Source organism: Salarias fasciatus, chromosome 5 (assembly GCF_902148845.1).
Source record: "Salarias fasciatus chromosome 5, fSalaFa1.1, whole genome shotgun sequence".
Lineage (NCBI taxonomy): Eukaryota > Metazoa > Chordata > Actinopteri > Blenniiformes > Blenniidae > Salarias > Salarias fasciatus.
This window is the reverse complement of record NC_043749.1, coordinates 8,204,645-8,230,163: the sequence shown is the minus strand read 5'-3', so window position 1 is coordinate 8,230,163 and position 25,519 is coordinate 8,204,645. Positions and strand designations below refer to the sequence as shown.

The 25,519-nt window shown below is 43.9% G+C and overlaps 1 protein-coding gene across 6 annotated transcripts in view; it reads left to right on the top strand.

Moving 5' to 3' along the window:
* The first annotated feature begins 745 nt into the window (after positions 1 to 745).
* Positions 746 to 25,519, top strand: part of celf4 (CUGBP, Elav-like family member 4) — an 87,043-nt gene continuing 62,269 nt past the window's right edge. For all 6 annotated transcript variants that reach the window (XM_030091305.1, XM_030091306.1, XM_030091303.1 and 3 more), the window contains exons 1-2: positions 746 to 1,589; positions 24,560 to 24,642. In XM_030091305.1, coding sequence (XP_029947165.1) covers positions 1,313 to 1,589; positions 24,560 to 24,642 — 360 coding nt within the window. In that variant the 5' untranslated portion in view covers positions 746 to 1,312. The remainder of the gene's footprint in view (positions 1,590 to 24,559; positions 24,643 to 25,519) is intronic.

Sequence of the window (25,519 nt, the reverse complement as noted above, 5' to 3'; positions counted from 1 at the left end):
GATTTTTTTTTCCTTTCCTCTGATGTGTCCCCGCTCTACGCCACTCGGCGGAGCTCACAGACTTCCACTTTCTGAAAAATCAAATCATTTTATTCCACAATGACTTTTGAAATGGCTGAGCTAGCTAACGATACGTCGTATAATAGAGGCAAAAAAGAAATCTCCCTGTTTTTTTTTTCGTTAACCCCGATATAGAGTGGAAAGGCAGAGACACGCTCCTCCGTCGGGGTGTTGTGGTTTCAGCACCGGGGAGCTGTCCGCCGCTCGGCACGCGGCGCGCCGCCGCCGCTGCCCAGCCTGCCTTCCAGGAAGAGAGAGAGGGACGCGAAAACACTATGGGGAAATGTGATTTCGGAAGAAGATTAAACCTCCGGAGAACCATGGTCACCTTTCCAGACGCAGTCTATCTGTGGCGGTTGTGTGTTTTCACGAGAAACTGAACATGTCATGTGCAAATGATTTTTTTTTTGCCAGCTTACCGCTATTAGAAAAAAAAAAGAGCAGTGTGCGTGCCAGTCACAAAGCATTACATCGAGGAGTTTCGTGAATGTGCAGTTATTTGGTGTGAGTATGAGCACAAAGAACCGTATTCTCTATATCTCTCTATTTATAGACCCTCTCCCCTTGGTGGAATGTACCACTGTCTCCTCACACACGAAAGGGGGGGCAGAGAGCGTCAGGTTTGTCTATGTGGAGCTTAAAGCGGAGCCCTTTATTCAAACCTCCCCACAGTTCAGGTGGAGATTGAGCCAACCCTGTCCGTTTAAACCGAGAAGACACCCATACCGACTCCTCAATGCAAAAAAAATAAAAGGGTGCCAAGAAGCTGGGACGGAGGAACGTGGGTGTAAATAGACAGTGAATGCGCGCTCTCTCTCTCTCTCTCCCCTCTCTCTCTCTCTCTCTCTCTCTCTCTTTCTCTCTGTCTCTCTCCCTCTCTCCCTCCCCCTTCTTCTTCCCTCTCTTTCTCTCTCTCTTTTATGAAATCAATGAACGAGTTATTGGGTAGGACATAAATATAAGGAATCAAAGCCTCCACCGGGACCAACAGCATTGCGCGCTTTTCATATGCGTCTTGGCCAAATGCTACATGTGTTTTCATATCATTGTAAATACTGGCTTTGAGAGGACGGGAGCGGAATCATCCCTGGCACGGCTTGGTCTCGGAACCAAATTCTGACCAAGACTTTCACCAGCTTTTTTCCTTTTTTTTTTTTTTTTTTTTTCTTTTTTTTCCTCCAACGTGAAACGATTCTCCACCATCACCATCCGCTGCTGTTGCACCCATCCCAACTCACTGGCCGGTCCGAAGATGGCAACTTTAACCAACGGGCAGGTGGACGGCACGGTGCACGGTGTCGGTGTGGTCTCCGCCAGCACGAACGGGCTCGTGAACGGATTAAATCATAGCCACAGCCCGGCGGGATGCCCCGCCACCATCCCCATGAAGGACCACGATGCCATCAAACTCTTCATCGGTCAGATCCCCCGCAACCTGGACGAGAAGGACCTCCGGCCCCTCTTCGAGGAGTTCGGCAAGATCTATGAGCTCACGGTGCTCAAAGACCGCTTCACGGGCATGCACAAAGGTGGGTTTTGCCCCCTTTTTTTCCCCCCCCATCATAAACCGACTTGTTTTTGTCATATCTGTCACCCACTAGTGAGAGTCAATCCTAAAATCACGCATAATCCGATGGGTAGGAAGCATGTTTTTTTTTTTTTTTCTTTTTGTGCCAAAGCTTTAATGACTTTTTATGTGTTGTTATCATCATTCTTACACATAGACACATTTTTCCATTTGTTGGACTTATTTAAAAATCAAACTAAAAAAAATTATAATATTAATAATCAGTGCCCCATTTCCGACCGTACTGGGCAAACACATCCAGGCAGCGGAGTGTCACGAATCGGGAGTCACGACGGCGTGAGTGTGTGCAGGTTGGTATATATCGGGAGGCTGGGCAGTGCGCATGGGAGTCTTCACACATCCAGTCCGGCGGGTTGTAAACGTGCTTTCATTCACAGCGCTAAATCCAGGCCATTAACCTCACGTTTTCACGTTGCGGGGGGGAGGGAGGGGGGTGGGGTGGTCCGGCACAGTACACTCTGTTGCCTGTAACTCGCGCAGCGTGCGTGCCCGCGCGTGCGTGTGTGCATGCGTGTGTGTGTGTGTGTGTGTGTGTGTGTAAGTGTGGAGGGGGGTGGGTTGGATGATGAGGGGGCGTGGGGGTGCGCGTGCACGTGCGTAAGAACGTGCGCAACAGCGGAAGGCCTGCGAACATGTTGTACTTTAGTCTGGACCTTTACGCTTTTTGAAAGGAATCAGGTGATCGCACTCATTTCTAATCTCATAAATTGCAGTAAAGTGCAAAGCGGAAATGCAGATTGCACACAGGTGTGTGCTGACTGATATAGAAACTTTCAGCAGAGACACCTGACCCTGATTTTTTTTTTTTTTTTGGGACATAACTTTTTGTGTGTTCACGTGTGGCACTGAACTCTTTGTAGTGAATTAGCAGCACAATCATAGCCGTTGTCACAAAGCCCTCTTTTCTACAGTAAGAAGGAACGATGGTGCGTTCGCCCTGTAAGTTATTCTCCAGGGAAGGGTCATTTAGTGCAAATCACCATCTAATGAGAGGTCACTAATTGATCTGCTATACCTGCAGGACATCTCCCACGGGAGTAAAAACTCTTAAGAATGAGCTATCTCCTTTCAGGAGAACCTTAATCAACAAAAGCTCCCTCTGCCCCCCCCATGTAAACAATGTGTGACATCCACCATGTGTCAAGAAATTATTACGGTATACAAATAATTCCAGAGGGCGGAGACTGTCTGCAGGCATGGAGATAGCCAAAGAGGCAAGAGAAGGAAAGGTGAAGGGAGGGGGTGGGCTGGGGTGGGGGGTATCTTTTATTAATAGCCCAGCTGTAGTAGCGACTCCCTGTTGGACGCTTAATCACCAGTGGCCCCAGAACTATAGGCACGGCTTGCCAGCTGATTCTAAGAACTGTCTCCTCATCGCGATATACGGCCCTGCTTCCCGGGCCGGGCCCCCGCTTTCATTAGCGAGCCCCCGCTGTGCTCATATTTTAACTAGCTGCAGGCACTAGCTACTCCCCGGCTTACCAGCTCACTGCCTCGCTGCAAGTTGTTTGAAGGCCACGCTTCCTCCACAGTCTCCTCACATCTTCCTGAGGTTTCCATAAGATTCCCAAATTAGCAGTAAAAGACAGCACGCCCCACAAATAACAGACAAAATGACTGACTGCGCGAGCCGCCATCATACTGGTTTTATGGAAGACTGCACAGCATACCATGAATCAGGTAGCGTGAGCCATCGCAGCAAGAGTTTTGAGCAAGAGTAAATACGTTACAAACAAACATACAACAAAGACAGAAAAAACGTTGGATCTATTCATTTTGTCATGAGTGGGAAAATGAATCTAATGAAGTATTGACAATGCCGATGGGAAATTTATGTTGACAAACAGTAGTTTTGGTCACATGTTCGTCATTTGGAATTGTGTCACGTTATTCTGTTTTCTGTGTAAAGTGTGCATCTCATCGTCTCCCTGCGCTCCTTCAGCCTGTTTGCATTTTTTAGAGTTGTGCCATAGAGCTGAGAGTCAAATCGAGGGCATGATGACCCTTTAAGGTGTGAAATGCTCCAGTGGAGTGAAGTCTATAGAGCTGCCCACCAGAAAACTCCTCTCCCATTCTCCTCTTCCATCTTTTCTCCTTTTCATTAACTCTGCAAGATCCCCTTCACCCTCGCCTCTCCCCTCGTCCTTTTGTCTTCACTTTCTGCACTGACGTGTCGCCTTTTCAGTGACAGTGTGTCACGTTCTGCAATGGCTGGGGAAGTACAAATCCCCCGCCCGACTCTAAGATTGGAAATGTTTGAATATATCCTTTAACAATCTCGCTATACCTGTGTTTCCTCCTCTTCCAACTGGCATTTGTTGTCATTGTTAACATTGCGATGCCTCATGTGGGAAAACTGTTGTCTTCATTTAACTTTAACCAAAGAGATGTGGCACTTCCACGCTGAAATAAGCGTGGTTTCCAGTGAGATAATGCAGAGCTTTCACTGCTACGGCAGGTAATAAAAGGCCCTCATCCTTTTCCGCTGTACATCAACAAGCCTAAAGAACAGCTTTTGCTATGGTAATACTACCTCTGAAGAAAGAGACCCCTATTATAGCCATTGTCAGCTGTGCCTGTGATACTATTGCCATAACCCTCCCCATAATGACTCCATGTATCACTAGTAATCTAGTCTTTAGGATTGTGTCCCCTTGGAATGGAGGGGTGGCGGGAGAAGGGAGGAGGGAAGCTTGGGACGGGGGTCGGCGGAGCTTGGTAGCAGGAGCAGGGGAGCCCAGCGCAGGCCTACATTCTCCCAATGATTTTATTTCTCTCCCCTCTGCGACCGAGCCATGCTAATAGAGGCCATTTATAATGGTCACCGGCTGCTGCTGCTGCCTCTGCTGCTGCTGCTACTACCAAGCACAACGGGACTGAGAGGCACGGTGAGCACAAAGAGCCAGCCCTTTCTCTTCTCTCCGGCTATGCTGCATGGGAGGTGGAGATCTATTCAAGAAAACTAGGTGTAAGATACCATTCCTCGCACTATTCATCAGCCTGATTTCATGTAATAATCACCTAGCAAATTGAGCTGTGATGATATGGGAACGACGTTTAATAACCGAAGGTGTTATCCGCTGTTTACTGCTGTCACAACACCAGGCGGGCATTGTGTTCCTCAACAAACCCTTATTGTCTACAACTTAATTTTTTTTTTTTTCTTCTTACACACAATTGCAACTGTCACTTAGTTTGTTTTACAGCGGCTTGTTTCATTTGGTGGTCATTTAATGCAAGTAATATATTTGTCCTTGGTCAAACTAAATACATTAGCCACGGCTCACGCCATGGGCCCCGGCTGTTAAAGTAGTTACAAAGCCTGAGAGTTGTTCAAAGTCAAAGCAGGTGGTGAAACTTCATTGAGAGTTGGGCCAAATTGCCCGTATTTGACCTGCCAAGTGATGTTAACAAAATGCCACAAGTCTTAAGTTTCATCCAACTTTCGGGAGATCTAATTAACAAAAGGAAGGCTTGTTTGTAAAGGACAACAAAAACCTTAGTTTATTTGATCGTAATACTAGGATAAGCTTCAACTTTGAATATGATTCCAATAAAACAAGTGGAGACATACTGGGATGACCGATTGTAATCTTGTTTAAATTCGCCCAGCCTGCAGATGGTTCACGCCACAGATGGAGGCTGTAATCTGTGCAAGTCATAAAGGGAGTTATGGTTCTCTTGCATGCATTGTTTTTGATATTCAGCCCCTTCACCTGAACGTGTCAGAGAGGCAGATTCAGAACACAGCAGTTCAACGGGCTCATTGTGCTCGGTGTGGCCAGGAAATTCTGATGCCAAAAACATGAAAGACTCATGCTGTGTTTTATTGCAGGCAATTAGATGTTACAGGTTGTCGTCTGCGGAAAAAGAAGGGACAAAAACCGAATCCGGCTTTGAACAAAGAAAGAAAGGAGCGCGGGTGTGTTTTCCTTCCCGTCCTGCAGGTTTGCGTTAATGCAGCATGCGTTCCGGCCGAAAAAATTTCACTCCAGTTGCATCATCCTCTCTGTGGGATCCTTCTCTCTCCTCCTATCGCATTTGGTTTGGGATGAGCGTGTGTGTGTGAGTGTCAGTGTGTGTGCCTGTGTGCGTGCGCGTGCATCGATGAGCGACAGTGTGTGTGTGTGTGTGTGAGTGTTTATGTGCTCCTTCCTTTCCCAGCCCACAATGCTCGGTTCAGCTCAGCTCAGAAGACACGTCCAGACCCCACATTGCGCCCCGGTTCCATAAAGACGCATCGCAATCGATTTGGAGAGTTTTGTCAGGGAGAACGGCAACATGTGTCAGAAAGGAGGTCACTTCACACTAAAATACACTCCACCATCAGTGTCACGCCGCACCCGCCGTCCCCGTCCTGGAAGAGCCCAGAACTGCCAAGCAACAAGAGGGAAACAAGAGGCGGGGCCAGAGCGGGGAGAGTCGAGTCTCCTTAATTTGTCAGGAGAACCATTGTCAAGGCAGCGCTGCCCGTGTTGTCCGTTATTATTGGAGGGGACTGTCAGATGGGGGGCGGCTGATAGCCGAGCAGGGAGCCAGTTAGTCACAGTGAGAGACGGCCGGACCAAGCCGGAGGAGGCAGCGCTCCCGGCGCTCCGCTGAGGATTAGCATGCTAACAGCGGGTTCAGAGTCGGGAGACTTGTCGGGGGAGATGGAGGCCTCCGGCTCCTCTGACCTCCACAAAGTCCCCATCAAAACCGCTGACCTTTACGTATGCGGAGAAAGATAATGTAGAGCGAGAGCTACACCTGCCAGCTCGTCTCATTGAACTTTTTCAAGACGAGCTCAAAAGAAATGGCGTGCCGTTGCATTCACATAGCTAATACAGAAGTAGGGAAATGCAGCATTTATCAGCCACACACAGGACAAACAACCCAAAGAAAATTTTAAAGGCCAAAGTCATTCTTGACTGTGTAAAGATTTGTTTCAGGTCAAACACATTGCTGATCTCAGCAGTTTTTCTTTTTTTTTTTTTTCTTTTCTTTGTATCATGAAAGCGATAGAAAGACAAAAGTGATCCATATTATTAACATTTTCAACGTCAAAATACCTTTTTTAAAAAAGTCATATGGACAGTGTTAAAGCTTTCCTTTGCTTTCGCTCAAGTAAATAGCCTGTAGCTGGGCTAAAATAAAGCTGCTTTAAATGTTTCATCAAGTTTGTCCTTTAGCTTTCCATAAAAAGATGCTTACACTGTTTTTTTCTTTGTTTGTAGCCTAATCTTGCTTTCCTATTGCCATGTTCGTTGCCCCCGTGTGCCATTCTTTCAGAAGATGAAAAAACAAAATCCTTTTTTTGACAAGTGCTCCTTGGAGAGGTAAATATTTTCTGTTTTCAAGGCTCTTGCATCAGCTAAGTATTATTGTGCTTTGTAGTAAATTTTTAAAAAGTAGACGCTTTGGGCCTTTTCAATCTTTTAGCTCCCTGTAATACCGCTTCCACGCCCCCCCTGCTTCAACACCGGTGGCCGGTTTTAGAGCTAGGGAGTGCAATATTTTTGAAATGTTGGAAAGTCTTACATGCTGTTTTTGAGTTTTAGTTTTGTTTTGCTGGTGATTGCATTCAAGTTTGCAATGCTGATAATAAAGTGTTCTCTTTTTTTTCGTAGGAAAAAAAAAACTTTTTTTGTCCTTTTGATTGTGAACAAAGAATCTGCCTCTCTGAATGTTGGAGAAAGATCACATTATGGTATAACAAAAAGAAATATATTGTTGTAGTTGCATGCATGCTACATCTGCAACACAATCTGTTCCATTCCTCACAGTAAAGAACATATGAATTATGTTTCTTTCCAGTTTAACACCTTGCCGTTCACTTTTTTCCTCCTCAGTCTTTGTTATCTGAGCCATACAATTACATGGGTGCTGTGCTCCACATGTACTTGTTCTATATAAAAGGTTTAAACGCCATGTCTTTCGCTCAGCAGTCAAAAGGTTATGAATCTCCTCTGTGTGAGGACTCAGGAAGTGGTGTTTTGCCTTTTGGATTACAGTTCCTGGCTCTTTTTTTTTTTTTTTTATCAAGCTTTACACAGTCAGGAAGCATTATGATAGAGAATTTTATAATATCCATATCTGTGTGTGTCCAGTGCGTGTATGGGCTTAAAAAGATGTGTATGCATGTTCTCTGTATATTTGTCATTCCTCTGTTAGGCGCACACGTGTTAGATGTACAGCGCTGTATATATTGATGTGCTACGCTGTATGAGTGATCATGCTGAATATAGTTCTGCACGGGCATATTGTGTTTATCTTCCAACGTCCAACAGACTTAATGGCGATTTTCATTGTCTAATTATTTTGGTGATATTTTAAGTCCAAATGTGACTCGAACCCTGTGTGAATGAGAAATCAGGTCCAGCTGCAGCTCTGTACTGCAGAGCTTTCCACGAGGAAATAGCAGCATGACACAGCAGCAATATGAAAAATAGAAGCAAAGTTTGTCACAGCCAACTGTGGCAGTGGCCCATTAATGCATAGCCTGCAAGCATTCATTCTTGTTACTTGTCCAGCGCCAAACATTCTTGCATTCCTTTCAAAACTCCAGCAAATCCATCTAAATTTGTTTGTTTTGAGATGCTGCTTCGCTGTTCTCAAGGTCAGATTCTGCTTTAATATCACAAAATAGCAAATCACAGTTATTACCTTGCAAACAGGCACTGTAATAAGCCTTCAGTATTTTCTCCAACCTGTAATGCATGTACTCCTAATAACCTTTTCAGCCCATATCAAATTGTTTCGTATACGATAAACAAATCATCCGGCTCTGGAGATTTATGGTTCGTGGAAAGTTGAATTGATGTTTATTCCCACCCAAATTGCGAAACATAACTCAAAGTGGCGTATCTAGGGCTCCCCGCTAGGATATCCTAAAGTAGGGATTACATGAGCCGTGTACTATTTGTCCCAGACAGAAGGCATGTCAAAGACTGTTGGAGCATGTGTGACTCGTGAGGCCGGACGCATATTTCGCCCTCTCTGTACGCACGCTGCTTACAGCCTCCTATGCTTTACAATGGCTGCCAGGTTTGAGTGTCCCTGATTCAATTCACTTTCCTCCCATCTTCCTTCATGCCTATTTCATGCCCCCCAATTAAAAATGCACCACGTTGACTTGTAAAAGGAAGGTGGGAATGGAGGTTAGGGCTTTTCAAAGATCCCTCTCAATTATTCAACGCCAAGTTTGATTCAAAAAATGGGGGAGGATTAATAAGTCATGTGGAAGTTTTCGAAGGTTTGGTAAATGTAATGCAAGATGTTCTTGACGAAACCAGCAGGAGCATCACCCAAAGGGAAATGTTTGTTGTAGATTTTGCTTGACAGGTTTTGACTCTCCGAGTCAGCACCATTGATTTAAGCCACGTCTCCTCTTTATATGATGTAAGTAGGTTGTCAACACGGCTCAGAAAAACCCTTGTAATTGTTGAGGGGTATTTTAAAAATGTGCAATCTGCACAATTTCCAATGACATAAACCAACTCAACAGCTCTGATTTTTATATATTTTTTTTTTTTAATTTTGGATTTATCTGTGGATACCCACCGGGCACACATTCCGTTTTTATTCCTCCAAACTGTGCAGATGAGCGCATTTCCCCATCATGTATTACCATTCAAATCATATTGGCATCACATTGAGGGAAAGTACATCAAGGCTTTATCCTGTCCTGCTGGTTGGAGAGCAGATAGACCAAAACATATCGCTGCAGAGGGAGATGGTGCAAGAGTGCGTAAAATGACAAGGAGCTCAAGACAGAGAGCGAGCAGGAGAGAGGGAAGGAGAATTAGAGAGATGTTGAAACAGGGATGATGTAAGTGAATGCGTGAAAAGAGGCAAGGGAGATCCACGGAGGAGAGTTTGGGTGGGGGCAGCACACAAAGGCAGAGAGAGAATATCAAGAGGCAGAGCGGCATAAAAGAAAGAGATTGAAAGAGGTGCAGACTAAAAATGGAGGCACGGAGAAATTGCTCAATGACAGGCACGGAGTGAGCAAAAAGGAAGATGGAAGGGGCTGAAAAGAAAAGACTGAAAAGCAGGAAAGGAAAGCGACAGACAGAGATAGAAGTAGAAAGAGTGAGGGAGTCCCAGAGACAGATGTCGCCCTCACTGGCCCCGGCAGATTGATAGCTTCTGGCCCAGTTCCATGCCAGGCTCTGACCCCTCTGTCCTCTGCTGTAATTTATAGGCTGCGTTTTGCCAGATTTAAGCACTACTCTGTGGCCATCATAGCTCGAGAAGGGAGGATGACCTTCCTGAGATGGGAGCAGAATTAGACCCCCGCAGCTACCAGCTGCCCCAGGGGTAAATAAGCAAGTGCCCTCCTTATTAGCATGATCTCTGACAACATGTAAATGGGTCATGGCTTACTGTACACTTGTCAGCTGTGTGTGTTTTCGTCATATGCCTGCCTTTGAAGTTATTTCATGCACAGTTTGAAATTGAATGAATGCGAGCAGCTGTGCTCTGTAGTTTGTTCAGCAGCAGCAAGAATATTAGATTTATGGGCAGAAGAAACTTCTGGATGGGACAATCCCACACTGCCTGTACAGAATGTCTCTGCTGAATTTCTTTGAAAAGGATTATTACAGAAGACACATTTTTTTGGGAAACACCCACAAAACCACGCAAATACTGTTTTTTTTTTCTAAATACTGCTCAAAAAACTGCTCATTATATTGATCAGCTATAACATTATGGCCTAACATTGTGTGTCTGGTAACAGCATTTCATCCGATCCTGAAAGTCTGATGAGTCTCAAAGTGGAACCTCCATGGAGAAGGTGGATCAGTCTTCCATCAAATGGACAAACATCAGCTCTTCTGCATGCACATTTATTTAAAGAAACTTGCATTACAATACAATTCCTCAATAATTCTACATTTTCCAATAAGCAAGGAATCCTCAAGAGTTGGAGAAAGCGTCTTTGGGTATTTTTTAGTGATTTAACACTGAAAAATGTAAATCTAGAGGTACTATAAAAATTATTACACATGAAAGCTCTCTGGAAGAAAAATATTTAAAAAAAAACACACACACACAAGCTTCACTTCAAATTCTTTTGTATTTATTGTGTTAATGCTGTTTTTCTGATGAAAACTTTCGATATTTTTGGTTAATGTAATCCTTGTGGGGTCGGTTTGTGCATGCTTTTTTTTCCTTCATAACTTCAATTCACTGCTTTACATCAGCTTTTAAATAACCAGCAGCTGGTTTAAGTCTTAAAATGACCATTTTTTTGAAGTGCAGTTTCATTTTTATGATGAAAAATGGAAATAAATGAAGAAGTTACTAACAACGAGATGAGCTCATTCCCTCATGAATCAGTGTGTAATGCTGCGCTGACTGTCAGAGCAAACAGATGAGAAAAGAAATGGCAAAAAACTTTGCAGTGTGGTTCTTGCAAAGTAAATATGGCGTGTGCGTGTCTGGAGCGTCGCCCCGGGTAGACTCACTTGGCTGTGGAGCTGGAGGGCTCAGCTGGGTTTGTGCTTGGCCATTCAGAACGCTACCTCAATGCACAAATCAGCCCAGGGAATGATCTGGACAGAAAGCCTTCAGCAAATTATTACAGATTTGCAATTTAATGGCTTTGGAGGTCTCTCCCAGCCCCGCACCAGCCCCCAATGAGACAGAGCCTATTAGTTTGGTCCTTTAATCACAGAACAGGAGATGGGAATCCTGGCCAAACCCATACGTACTCCACTGCACTTGGTGTGGAATGATTTCATGGGGTTTATAGATTGAGACAGTATAGTCTGCACGCGTACACAGGCCTCTGTTTGTGTGTGAGAGCGTTGGTCGTTGATAAGCTTTGCTTTTCTCACAGCGGGTTTGTGTGTGTGTGTGTGTGTGTGTGTGTGTGTGTGTGTGTGTGTGTGTGTGTGTGTGTGTGTGTTGTGTGTGAGCGAGATGAAGAAAAAAGCTATTTCAGTATAATGGGGATTTTTTCATTTTATTGATAATTAGCAGGTGATTTACCCAAAATTAGCAAAGGAAATTTTCCCAAAAGAAAAAATGGAAAAAACCTTTCATCAAAATTTATTGTGCCTTCATGTAATATAGGTTGACTATTACAAAAAAAATCTATTAAACAGTGAACACTAACAGAAAAAAGAGTAAAATGTCAGCAAATATTTCATTATTTGCATTGATTTTAATCAAAGTCTTTGCTGCTTAAAGCTAGGGTTGGCGATCTGATTGAGATACATTTTTTTTTTAAATACTGGTTAAAATGATCTTTATGACCCGATGGGAAGCAATTCATAGCGTGTTTTTAAAGTAGAGCGGAAAATATCCGCTATCTACAGCAGGAGTAAAACGGGAAAAACAGCAACCAATAGTCTTGAGGGGACACCTTTTTTTAAACCAATCAAATCCCTTCGCCGTTCGACCTGCCCCCTGCGCGTACATGTCAATGGCGTGCACTGGCCCTGGTTCAGTGCGCGCGTAGAAGGACGGAGCATCGTTGCAGAATGGCGGAGAAGAATGTTTGGGGGCTTTACTTACCGTTGAGTGCGCCATAACTTGGCGTAGTGCAAATAAAGACAAACGAAGAAACGAAGCGCTGAAGACAGCGGTGCTCGTGCATCTAAGCGGGTGCGTCCAATGGGGTGGGAGCTGGGCGGAGCCTTGGGGACATGCTACATTCGTGCTACATGCTAGTTTTCCAAAATCGCCAACCCTAGCTTTAATCAACCTATAATTTTCCTATTTTCCATTTCCAAAATCTATCCTCTATGGTCAACAATAATTTCAAGTTTATTAAAAAATGTAAAAAAAAAAAAAAAAAAAAAAAAAAATTGAATTAAAATTAAATAAAATGTTTATTCACATATTTAATGAAGTAATCTGTCTTCAGGAGCAAAAACAAAGACATTTGTTTATAGGTCAGTTGCAGCATTAAAATCTGGCTCATTCTTACTGTCAGAAACAATTTCTTTCAGATAAAGGCAGAACTTTAGTAACACTGTTTGTTATGAGCGAACGGCTGGCTTTTCACAGAGTGTTTAAGTCTTCTCCCATAGCTATAGTTGCCCTGATTAATGTGCCATCGATGCAAAATGTAAAAACTATCACTCCAATCTGCCTTTCAATGTCCCAATTTGTCCAAGAGGAAGCCAAGCTTTCTAAATGAGCTGGATAAAAGTGACTGCCAAAGGGGATGAATATATATAATTATCTGTGGCTGGAGCGCCAACAAAGGGACTTTGAAAATCAACTTTGTGCGCCAAAGGCTTCATTAGTCTGACGACAACAAAATGTCCCCTCAACTTGCGGGCGGAAAGATACAGGTATCTGCAACGCTATTAAAAGCATGCAGTCATACGGGCTTCTGTAGCCCAGCTACTATCTGTCTGGGATTAGCAGCTATTTAATGTGCTAATGTTAATATGCTAATGTCTTAATGTTATGTTAGTGAATTATTAAGCGATTTAAGAATTGGCTGGCTGCTGTTTTGTTGGTCTAACGCATTGACACGTTAGAAAAGATGGGATAACTGTGTTTACTTTGCGCATGGAAATCCCTGGATGTCTTTCATCTGTCCTTCGTATGGCGACTAGTGGTCCATGTTAGCTTTGCAAACATCTTAATTGTGTTAAATGGAGGAAAAAAAGGGGGGAAGATTAAAAGCCATTAATGTGTGTTGCGTGAGGGTATGCTATTCCCGGGACGGTGCTTTTGTTCACTTTGGCAAAGCGGAGGGGAGAGTTTCACCTTGAAACTCAATGCATACCACAATCGTTGTCATTGTGTCTACCTAAAACGCGGCTGTCTCTGGTTCTCGCCGGTTTGTACACTGTCAAACTTGCTTTGCTTGTCTTTGCATTTCTTTTTGTGATTGCCTCTCTCCATCCTCCCAACTCCCTTTGTACATCTCCCCCATTTTCTCACTGTCGATCTCTCTCGTGCTTTTCCCTTTGTAGCCTTATTTCTCTACATCGCTCTCTCTCTCTCTCTCTCTCTCTCTCTCTCTCTCTCTCTCTCTCTCCCTCTCTCTCTCTCTCCCTCTCTGTCTGTCTGTCTAAGCGTCAGATAATCTCACTGGGGGAGACTTTAGAGGACTCTCCATCTGTGTATAAATAGCTCTGGATGAATTATTGAGGGACCTGGGGTTGCTAATAATCCCGCAGGACCCATCTGACAATGACACAGAAGATGGAGGGAAAACAATTACGCAGGCTTTCTCCTTCAGAATAGTGGGAACGGGGGTGGGGGGGACTCTGCGGCCTCTGGGAGCCTCCTTGCGGGGCCCAACATCTTGGCTAATAAACCCAATTAAGTCTCCGGAATCAATCGGAGCCCCGGGGGCGTCCTCTCTCTTCCTTCCCCGGACGGTGTGCAACAACAGGAAGTGTAATGATTCATGTTCCCCCTTCTGCATTTGGATCGTCCTCTCATCTCCATCTTGCAGGTTGGCAAGGCGGACGGGACAGGACAGGATGTCCGCCGAGGCAGGATAATAGGACAGGGAGAGGAGAGGAGAAGTGGGGTGATTGGAGTGGAGAGGGGTGGAGAGGAGCACCGAGGAATATTAATGGGAGCGTTTATCCTGTAAGTGTTTTACCAGGGGGACGAGACATGGGACCACTCCCATGACAGAATTAAAGCACTTTGTCTTTGCTGTGATACATGTTTCAGGTATAGATGGAATTTTGATTAGGCAACCTTGCCAGATCCTCACCTGACCATCCGTCTGTCTATCTATCTATCTATCTATCTATCTATCTATCTATCTATCTATCTATCTATCTATCGAGGATTGAAAACCCGGAATCCACCATGTAACCACAATATGAGTGATTATCAAACTTGACCTACCACTTTAAAAGGAATTTGGTGGAAAATTACTTTCTTCCAGGTGAGGTTTAGCTCCATTCAGGCAAGAGAATGTTTTCAGCCTAAAAATGAGTGACTGGGGACCCAATCAGCAGCTGGTAATTCTGGGTCACTGAGCTGGTATTTCAGTGTTTGTCACATTCGCTCTTTTTTTATTTATTTTTAATCAATCTTGACATTTTCTGAATTGCAGGTACATTTGTCACAGCTGTTTTATCGGTAATCACAGCTCACTGGAATTTTTGCAAGTTCAATTTGTGCTTTAAAACGAGGTCATGATATGCTAATAACTAGCGAGAACCACCCAGGGCCACGAGAAGGTGCTGTTTTTCATTTTTGGAATGAATCCACACACGAACGCTCAGAACACGATGCTGTAAACATAACAGTAACAATGGTGAGTTTATGGATATTTGCATGGACAGATGAAGTTGGATTCTCAGCTGTAAAACTACCAAGTTCCAGGAGAACGTGGACTGGGAGTCATGCCACTCCGGAGGCCGCCATTGTTGTCATTATTCATCTACTCGCACATGTGCAGAAGAACTGTTTACTGGGGCCAATGCACAGTAGCAGCATTTCAGAAAACGTTGTGTTTTCCTTCGTTTCTACTGACATTAAGTCAGAGCATTTTCAAAAAGTTGTATCTTCAGTGACTTTGAGCTCTATTGTTATGCAAGCGAAAACTCAAAATGTAACGAGAGATTCCTGTTTTCCCTTTCCTGTGTAAGTTTGATGTTAGTCTAACTCAGTCTTCCTGACAGCTTTATCAAAAATGTCACAATTCAACTCTTCTAAAAATTAACCGGAGTTGTATTTGTGGCCCGATGTCCACTATAGGTTCTGTTTAAAACATCTGTGTGTGTGTGTGTGTGTGTGTGTGTGTGTGTGTGTGTGTGTGTGTGTGTGTGTGTTAGCAGTTCATCCCAGCTGAGCTAATGCCCGCTCCTCTCTTTTATGCCAGGCTATGCGTGACTGCTGAATGTTGAATTCCTCTCATGGGAGTACATGCAGTGGACTGTTTGCTAAATAGCAGGCCTTAATGATCACTGACTACCTCAAACAGACCAGATTTTATGCACACCATCATTTTACTCCCAACGAACTGATGCAACTTCAGCTGACTTCAGTGAGTGAATCGGTTATTAGATCGACACACACGCTGCGGCTCACGCAGGTCAGCTTATATATTTCAGCAACAACAAATCGATGTTCACCAAACACATTCAAAAGTAAGTTTTTTAAGTACGTACTATTTTTTTGTTTTGGCAATTATTAAGTTACGGCACTGTTATTTAGAGTAACTGTGATTGAGTCTTCATTCTCAGTAACTTGCACACGCTAATGGATGATAACTGAACGGCTCAAATTCATAGTTCATAGTAATGTAGTTTGGACACAGTAACGTCCCTCTGTCATCTGTCCGACATGGTTATGTTAGTCAGCATCAGTAAGTTTGCCGGAGTGGCCGCCATGATATTTGACTGTGCAGACTTTTGGTTCATCTTAGGAGTCATTCCAGTTTTAATAATTCATATGATTGAGAGCTAAATTTGGATCTCCCAAACATTTCCTGACAAAATGGTTGCGGTGGGACGGGAGCGAGGTGATCCGTCTGCTCGGGATATTCGGGACAGATCGAGACATTTGACGTGTGTGTTTCGCCGTCAAGGGAGCTTTTAACAAGCGGCAAAGTGTCAAAGCAGTCGTGTTTCATGTGAGGCACTCCGAGTCTAAGAAGGTCTGTTATTTTTTTGGCATGGGAGCTCAAGCAACACATGTAAGCTCCTCTTATGCGTCTTTTCCAGCATGTGGAAAGATGAAAGTTTGCACGGCTGTGTTTGTTTTGCATCCCGACCCACGGGAGACCAGGGCTGGGAACAAGTGGGTGGATGCGACAGAAGGCGGGCGTGTGGGTGTGAGGATGTTTGCGTGGGAGAAAGGTGCGGAGGGGAGGGGGTGAGGGGGGGGGGGGGGGGAGTGACACTGTCCTAATGATGCATTTTCTACTCCATTGATTCAGTGGCTCTACTCTCCAGTAAATCCTTCACATGCAACACATTAAAGCTGGCCCTTTTTCCTCCTTCACCAATCGATTAGCACAGCTTAGAGTCGGCCACTGAGGGAAGCAAGACTGGAGATGGGACTTGTTATCTTCAGGAACTCACACACACACACACACACACACACACACACACACACACACACACACACACACACAGACATACACTTCTGATTGAAAATGTCGGTGTATTAGCCAAAATAGCCATTTTTTTTTTAATAATGCATATATAAAATTGAGAGATAAAACCATTTGTGCATGTTTTTGTCTTGAGGAGAACATCCTCACTTCCTACCAAAAGGTCCTGAAGCCTTCAAATGAACCAGGTATATTATCAGTATGAGGCCAGCGTGCTAACCACTACACCACAGAGCAGCCCTGCACCAACTGTGTGAAGGTGAAACTTTTTAGCGGTGTGCATTTGCTAATAATACCTGTAATCTCCTGTAATCTTTATTACGGTTCCTCTTTATTGTGTCCTGAAGGCATTGCTGTGTGCAGATGCGGGAGCGTGATGTGTAAGTTCTTTGCTTTAATGTACACGTTTTTCAGAGCCTTTATTGTCAAAAATCAGGTAATCGTTATTCCCGAACAAGATATCCGCACAGTTTTGGGCAACTTAGAGGCAATTTATTCCAGTTATTTTTCACTGCGCTGCTGAAAAGTAACACTCAAACCATCTGAGCACTTTAATTTGGCATGATGATGTAACAGTTTTGCAGGAAATGCCCAGTTATTAAAATTTATGTTACACCCTGTAGTCAGTCAGGAGTCAGTATTCACCCAGAATCCGGCATAATGACTTTTATTTTACGATCTTCATATCCTCATCTCAGGGAGTAATTTTGTTACAACTGGAGTCACTTTTATTGTTCAAAATGACTACGTCCTGCAGTTTTAAGAATGGAAAAAAACGGAACAGATGTACAGCAGAGCTGACCCTTTGAGATCCATCCATCACCTGGTTATTAACATTTGCTCTGTCTTTTCTCGCTCTCCAGCTCCCTCAGTGCCACGCTCATTGTGCTTTTCTATATCACAGATCCTTCTTTCTCGCCCTGACGAAAGGACTAAAAGATCTGCATATAGTCGCCTATGGGAGAGCCGAGACTGCTATTACACGCCGTTACAAATGAATTCACCTCGTCTTTCATAAGAATGCCCCTTAGTTCCGACTCACTCCGCTGAAATAATATCATACTCAGGACCAGCATTGATTAGTCCCAGAAACAGCTTCTGAATTTTTAAGGCCTGTTCTACAGGATGAAAAATGCTTCATGTGAGTAATTGAAGTTTCCCCCCCCACCCTCCTCTTTGAACACGCAGCGTATAGTACCATTGTCTGAGCTCACCGCCGGCTTCAAAGTGCTTTTTTTTTTTTTTTTTTTTTTTTTATTCAATCAGGGGTTACAGCTGCCAATTAAAGATTTTAAAGACGATACGGTAGAAAGTTGACGTGTTCCTGGAGACCTTGGCTGTGTCCCCTAAAATAGCCTCTATCATCTGTCTCTTTTTCCATGGTGAGTAATGATCTGAAAGGTCAGCAGAGGTGAAGGGGATACGAGGGAGTGGTGCACTCTTTATTGGATTACTATTCCTTGCAGAACCAAAATGGGGATACGTTTCTCACTTTGGTACCAGATTTACTTGAAGATATTTCACTTCAAGGTGTCGGCATTTTAATTAAGACAAAACATTTCAATTTATTAAGCATCAGAACTGTGAGGACAAGTAATCCACTGCCAATAATGGGCAATAACAACAGTGTCTGCATAAGAGTAGTGCAACAATGAATTTTTCTTCTTTGATTTTATGAATTACAGTATGAAAAATAACAATCACACGGCTCAGACTGAGTCTCCCAGTTAAAGCGGTGCAAGGGCAGCCGTATCACTCCTGAATCAGAAACTCCTAATGCAGCACTTATTAGTATTCCTGCTTTGCACTCAATGGCACTCGTTTTCTCCATATGACTAAAAGACCAAGGCTTTATACGTTATTTCTCTGAACACAATAAGTCAAGAATTTTCGTCTTTACTCTGACCCATTTCAAGAGTGAATTGAAGAGTGTTATCTAAGCCTTAGCACTCACCAAAAAAAAAAGAAAAAAAGAAAAAAAAAATCCAGTCAGAATGTTCTTGTCTTAAGGTCAATCTTTTAAAAAGGAGGAAAAAAAAACATTCTTCTGTTTATTGAGCAAAGGCTGTCCTTGGTCAACCCTCTCAGGCAGAGATAAGTGCTAACAGAACCGATGTGTGTGGGGGGGGGCATGGAGATTTCTATTGACTGACTGAAATTGGACAGCCTCAAACAAAGTTTCATGCCAAAGTTTTCTTTTTTTTTTTTTTTTTTTTTTGGAGGGGGGGGGCAGAGCTCCAGAGCCGTGCTGCTCCGAGTTTCGGATGTGCCGTGGATAAAGCTTTTTAACGCTATTGACTCTTTTTAGGCTCTTACCAAGATGTTCTGAAATATTTAAATGATCACTGGGAGCTTCTCCCCGTCTGTGGCTGGGAATAAAAGGAGAGAATGAGGAGGGATCTTTTTATGTCAGCCTTTTACAATTCCTGAATTAATAGGCACGAGTTAATTAGTGAATTCTGTGCAATAACATTGTCCCTCAAGTTTTCTTGTCTTGGGTGGCATCGGGCAATGCACACTTGTAAAGAGTAATTCAAGTGTCCAGTGACAGTGCAAGGCTCTGTTCGGGAGTTGTGGTAATTTTAGCGGGATCATAATTAGTTTCACTGGAGGATTTGGAGATTAAAATCACAATATCCAGGACGGGAGCCAATGAGGTCCACTGGGGGTCACCAAGATGGGAAGTGGAATGGGTGGTTACATTTTAAAAATGCACTTCACCGTGCTTTAGGACAGAAAAAAACATGGACAGAACATATTATAGCAGCTGTAATTCGGCTCATGTAATGAGGATGGAATGAAATATAAGAATGTAACATGCTACTGTCACAGAGGGTTAGCTGAGATTATTACAGTTGCAGAGCGGTCGTCTCTCTGTACCAAGTTTTAGTCTTTGTATTTACCAAAACGTTTGTCTTAATGCTCATGCTCTGCTCATTGGGTGACTTTTGGCTGCAGCATTAGCATTTTTAATCCCTGCTTTGGTTCAGTTCTCCTGACAGCATGGATTTAAGTGCCATCGTTGTAATATAAACATATAATGCCTGTTATGCATTAACCACCAGGAATAATCTCAATGCAAATTGTAGCAGGTCAAATGAACTTAGTCATATCTATTGGAAGTTGTTTCGCCCCAGGTCCGTTTGACCTGATTCAATTTCCATAGAGATGTGTCTTACCTGGACAAATGAGAATACGCACTGACAGCCATGAATAATCATCAGTTTAGCTTCGTCCTGTCTGCTGCGACAACCACATTTGTGGCTTCATTCAGCTGTCTTGGAGCTTGGTACTTTCTTGTCCTTGTTATCTTCATTAGTTTTTTTTATCCAAACTGGAGAGACAATTAAAAGCAACACATACGCTCCTTTCCCAGGTTCCTTTTGTATTTACAGTAACCAGTATCTTCAAAACTGTTTGATAAAGTAAATTAATACTGTAATCAGTTGCTAAGCTTCAGTAATAACACTGAAGACATGTTAAAGTTATATATTATTTGTAATCGCAACTTGCCACTGATCTTGTTTGCAGTGTTTCAAGTAGCTTTAGGCGACTGTGAGCCACCTGCAAAGCACCAAAAGGCAAACAGATGAAATGGAAAACTTGCTATAGCATTTAGCTGCTCCGGGGGCAAATATTTCCCCCAGGAGTTAGAGCTTAACTAAAAAGAGCTTGCATGTGACTCATATTGCACCAAACTGAGGCTGAAATATCTGAACTGGGTTCTGTATTGTAGCAGAGAGCAATAACAGGAAGTTGATCATTCATAAAATGATCATTGTCAAACCCCTGAAATCCACAACGGCTTAGTCAGGTGTAAAAATGTATTGATCTTATGTGAAGTAAGCAAAATGATTTCTTTCTAGATTAGAGAGAGAGAACGAGAGCGAGCAAGAGAGAGAGAGAGAGCGTCCCCAAAGTGAAGAGGTTGGGAAACTTCTGGGGCAAAGAGTGCTCGTCAAGGTTTTCCTTAGTTAACAAGGTCAAAGCGCTATGTGGTCCACCACAGCTGTCACTGAAATAAGGCCCGGTGACAGTTCTTTCTTCTTCCCCCACCGGAAAGTATTCAGTCTCCACTATTCCCTTGCTACTTGCTTTCATCTTCCCTCGTTTCCTTCTCCATATTTTTCCTCCCTCACGCCCTCTCTCTCACTCTCACCCTCTGTCTCTCACTCTTTTTCTATTCCTCTCTCTCAGTGGGTGTGTGTCCCTTTAGGGTGTCTGCAGCAGTTGAGATAAGAAGCGAGTGTAGGACACAGGGGGATGGTGTTCACAGAAGCTAGGTGATCTTATCTACTTTCTCTCCCTCTCCCTCTCTCTTAGCGAGCATCCCTCGCTGTTCTGCTCTTCCTCTCTGCTGTTCTCCCCCCTCTGTCTTTATGCTCTCTTGCCCTTCTTTCTGTCTTCCCTCATCATCTCTCTCTTTCTCTCTCTCTCTCTCTCTCTCTCTCTCTTGTACACACATTCTCTCAGATCCCCTCTGTGCTGCTGTTGATTTGAATTTGAAGTGATGGGAAACCAAATTGGCAGCATTGACAGCAGAAACAAACAGCTTATCTCTCTCTCCTGGGCCAATATGGGTCTTAGTCAGATACTGGAGCCACTGCCAGCATCTGACTTGTGACAATGATGATAAATTGAACGTTTGTTGACTGTCACTTTTCGTGTGTGTGACCGTGTGTGTGTGTGTGTGTGTGTGTGTGTGTGTGTGTCACCACGTCAGTGTCTTTGTCTCATCCATACATGTTTGAACAATGCACTGAGTTGCGAAACCTAACGAAACAGTTAACAAAATGCTTGCAATTTAAAGAGTTTTCATCAAGTGTAATCATTTTTACAATGTTTAAATTGTGAAGAATAATTACTGTCCAAATTAGTGGCATTCGATTCAATTTGCCTGTATCAAATGTTTACATTTCAAACATATTTGTCATGAAAAAGAAAATAAAAAAAAATGACACTACTGCACTAATTTGCTTCACCAACAAATGAAGAGAGGTCAGGTAAATAAAAATAAATAAAACAATGGATCTTCTGCGCCATGTTGTTTAATTTATGGTTGTAAAAATTTGTTAAAGTATTGTGGATCTAATTAGTAGTAACTTACAGTCATAAAAGAAGCCAAAATGCAAATGACTATTAAATTACAGTAATTACAAGTGATTATAATCTTTCCCTTCAACTCCTGGTTTTACTCTACCCACTCTTCTTTTTCCTCAACTATTTTCTTTTAAAACATTCTTGTAAATAAATTTGGATTTGCCAGGCAGACTACTTGATTTGTGGATTAGAGATCATTCAGTATAAACGTAAATCCATCGTCAGATATGACTGCACCTATATGAGATATCATAAATCCAGAGGGTGATTTACAGATGCCATAATGTACGTGACAACACTTTGGATCATTGAGGGCTTTAAAATTGATATTTGAGAAAATATTTCAATGAATTATAAGTCTTTTTTTTTTTTTTGCAGTCTCTGTGATGAGGTGTCATAGCTAAGCAACGTATTCCTACTAATCAGTATGTGCAGCTCTGTTGTTTTGACTCATGTCATTTGCCATCATGCCATTTACAACAGTTAAAAAGGTGAAAGTGCATCTCTGTGCACGTCCACATGTTTTGGATTATATTATGGTATTCCTCTCTTGCTCACAATACAGCATTAGAATTCTTCCTCTAATCTTGAATATAGTAATTGCTGTGAGTGCCTGCGCTCCAAACACGCGAGCGAACGTCAGGCGTAAGAATCGGGCTCGCGTGTCTTTCCTGTGGGAAGACGCAGGCATGTAGTGTTAACACGACAGGCCCGGGGAGGACGAGGAGGTAGCCAAGCTGTCAGCGGCCAGCTCCCACTTCGCCTAATGAGAGAGAGGCCTGTTAATTAAAAACACCAACAGGCAAAGCTCCCCTGTGTCCCACCATCAGGACGACCCGGGGTTAAAGACACGGAGCAGAGAGGACGGGAGGCATGCTGGTTGTATGTGCAGCTACGATGCCGTCCTCAACAATAAACAGCCCCGAGAACTCTAAGAGAGAGAGAGGAAACCGCAAATGAGCATACCGTGAGTATGAAGAGGGGCGTTTTGGAGGGAGGGGTTTATCAGGATAGGCTGATGCTGGGATGTGTGTGAAGATGAGCCATCCGCTTGAACGTATTGCATCATCTGTTAGACTTATAATTTACCCCTTTGTTTATTTCTTCATTGTGAAAAGAAAACAACACTAAGACAATAGCATCGACCTGACACCCCCCCCACTGCAGCCTAAAGCTCTCCAGCACCCCCACCAAGGGAAGCCCACACCCACACAACCACTGGTCTGATGTTCAGCTGTTGGTGGTCCCATTACAACCCGTGGGTCTTTTGTGTGTCTGTGTTCATGGCAGCAGGAGACCGTTTCACAAAGATGTCTGCAGTTCACCAAATTAAAAAGAGATGTCAACCCGTGCCTTTAATTTCTCCCCGTTGTAATGTTTGTTCCTTCCTCTTTGTTTGCTAAACGAACTTTTTTGTTTAAAGTCTGCTAATCTTGTTATCATTGTGCAAGCCCAAACACTAATTGCCCCGTGTGGATTTCGATATTATCATTTTCATTGAATTTATTTGAAATGAGTTTATATTCATATTTTCACTCCGGTTGTTCCGGAGCGAACCACCTGCACGTACAGTATGAGCTCTGATTGTGTGGTGTCGCGGTAGCCGTTTGTGCGAATGTCTTTGGGAGTGTTTTATTAAACTGTCAAACACATAAATCATTAGCCTTGATCTGCAGATTGACAGTTTGTCAGCTCTCTGACAGTGGTGTGTACCTCGCTGTCAACAGGGGGTGGCGAGGGAGCGGCTTACATGTTCCCCACGGCTCCTTCTTCCTCCTCCTCGCCTCCCGTGTCTCCATCTTCATTCCACCCCCACATGTCAGCCCAGGTGCTAACAAAACCGAGGATTCTGGGTAGTCTTGGAACATATGGAGCACGGAGATGGAGAAACGAAGGGTGGAGGGAGGGGAGGAGGAAGTAGCAGAGAGAGAGAGAGAGAGAGAGAGAGAGAGAGAGAGAGAGAGAGCTGTCAGGCTGTCTATCCCTGTCATAGCAGCTAGAAGAGTGCGATGGACGAATGGATAACTGCTATTTCAGACTGCCAGGGAGAAAGCTCAGTCAGATTTGACGTGTTGATGTGGGCACAGTGGCTCTCGTGCAACAGAATGCACAAATCGTCACATGTCGCCACAATTTCTGGTCCCGCTTATTGCTCCTCGGCACGCGTGCGGATCGCGTTTGTGTACACAGAAATGTTCCGTTTGTTCAGGCGCTGAAATGCTGTTCATTGTGCACAAACACGCGCTGGCGTGCACACAAACACGGGCGAATTCCCAGTGCGGCCGTGTAGACAGAGTTTCAGAGCTATGGCTGCAGGCTTACTCTGTGTGTTCCTCTGTGTGTATGCTTGTGTGGTCCAGGTATTGCTGACGTTGTGGGGACCGAGCAGTGTTTCCATATTCACAATATGAGGTTCGTGAAGAAGATGAGGACAAAAAAAAAAGACTTTGTATTAGGTGAAATGTTTAAGTTCGAGGGGATGACATGTGTAAAGTAAGAGGCAACGGCGGAGAAGGATTTAATGTTATAATTGAAGTTAAGCATCCTCAGAACAAACGTGAGTCAGTGTAATGTCCCCTAAAGTCATGGAGGCATTCGTGTGTGTGTGTGTGTGTGTGTGTGTGTGTGTGTGTGTGTGTGTGTGTGCAGTTTTCGACTGGTTGCTCATGGTTGCTGTAGCCCCCCACCCCCAAAGCCGCCTCTCTTTCTGTGTCCCAAGTCAACAGAACATAATTATGTCTTTTTCTTTCTCCTTGTCTCTCGTTGTATTCCAGGCTGTGCCTTCCTCACCTACTGTGCCAGAGAGTCAGCCCTGAAAGCCCAGAATGCATTGCACGAGCAGAAGACCCTGCCAGGCGTAAGTCATACATAAGGAACGCCATGTCGACCCAGAAGCAAAGTCTTACATAAACACATCCTAGATTCACTCACACACACACACACACACACACACACACACACACACACACACACACACACACACACACACACACACACAGATGTTTGTTTTAACAGATAAAGATTTATATTCCTTCCAAATCAAAGGGGACTCTCCATCTTTGCCATGCCTGTCATGTGCAGTTTATCAGTGGCATTAGCACAGCTCCTCTTTCCCTTAAAGATCCCTCCTCTTTTTCTGCCCACCCCCGCCCCACCCCCCCACCCCGCCCCCCTCCATGAGTCCCTCCCTCCCTCCCTCTCTCTTCACTTTGACAGTCACACATACACAAAACCCATAGGGAGAAACCACACAGCATCACATCATAGGCTTACTATTTATAGTCCTTCCTCCAGTTTGTGTAAATGAGTGTGTGTCTGTGCATGTGCGTGCGTGCGTGCGTGCACCCATGTGTGTGGGCAAGTGTGCGCGAGATAGACAGCGAGGGATGAGAAGCGGGTGGGCGGATGGATGTAGGCTCTTTTTTACATTTATGTGCACGCTCCGCAATTCGCCCCGGACCGGCGACAACACAAGCGTGTGTCACGAGCGCGCATCACGACGACGCATCTCCGCGACAGATGTTCACATGCTGCGAATGCTACCGCTCACATGTACGGTGCAGCTGGAAGCGGCGCGCGCTCGTCTCCATGCTCCGCTCTCACTCAAGCATGATAGAAGAGGGGCGTTTTGACGCTGTCACAGAGAGGAACCAGATATTCAGTAGTTTGTAAACGTGAGCCCGAGGAATTATGTGCAATCTGAGCTTATTTTTTTTTAATTTATTTATTTATTT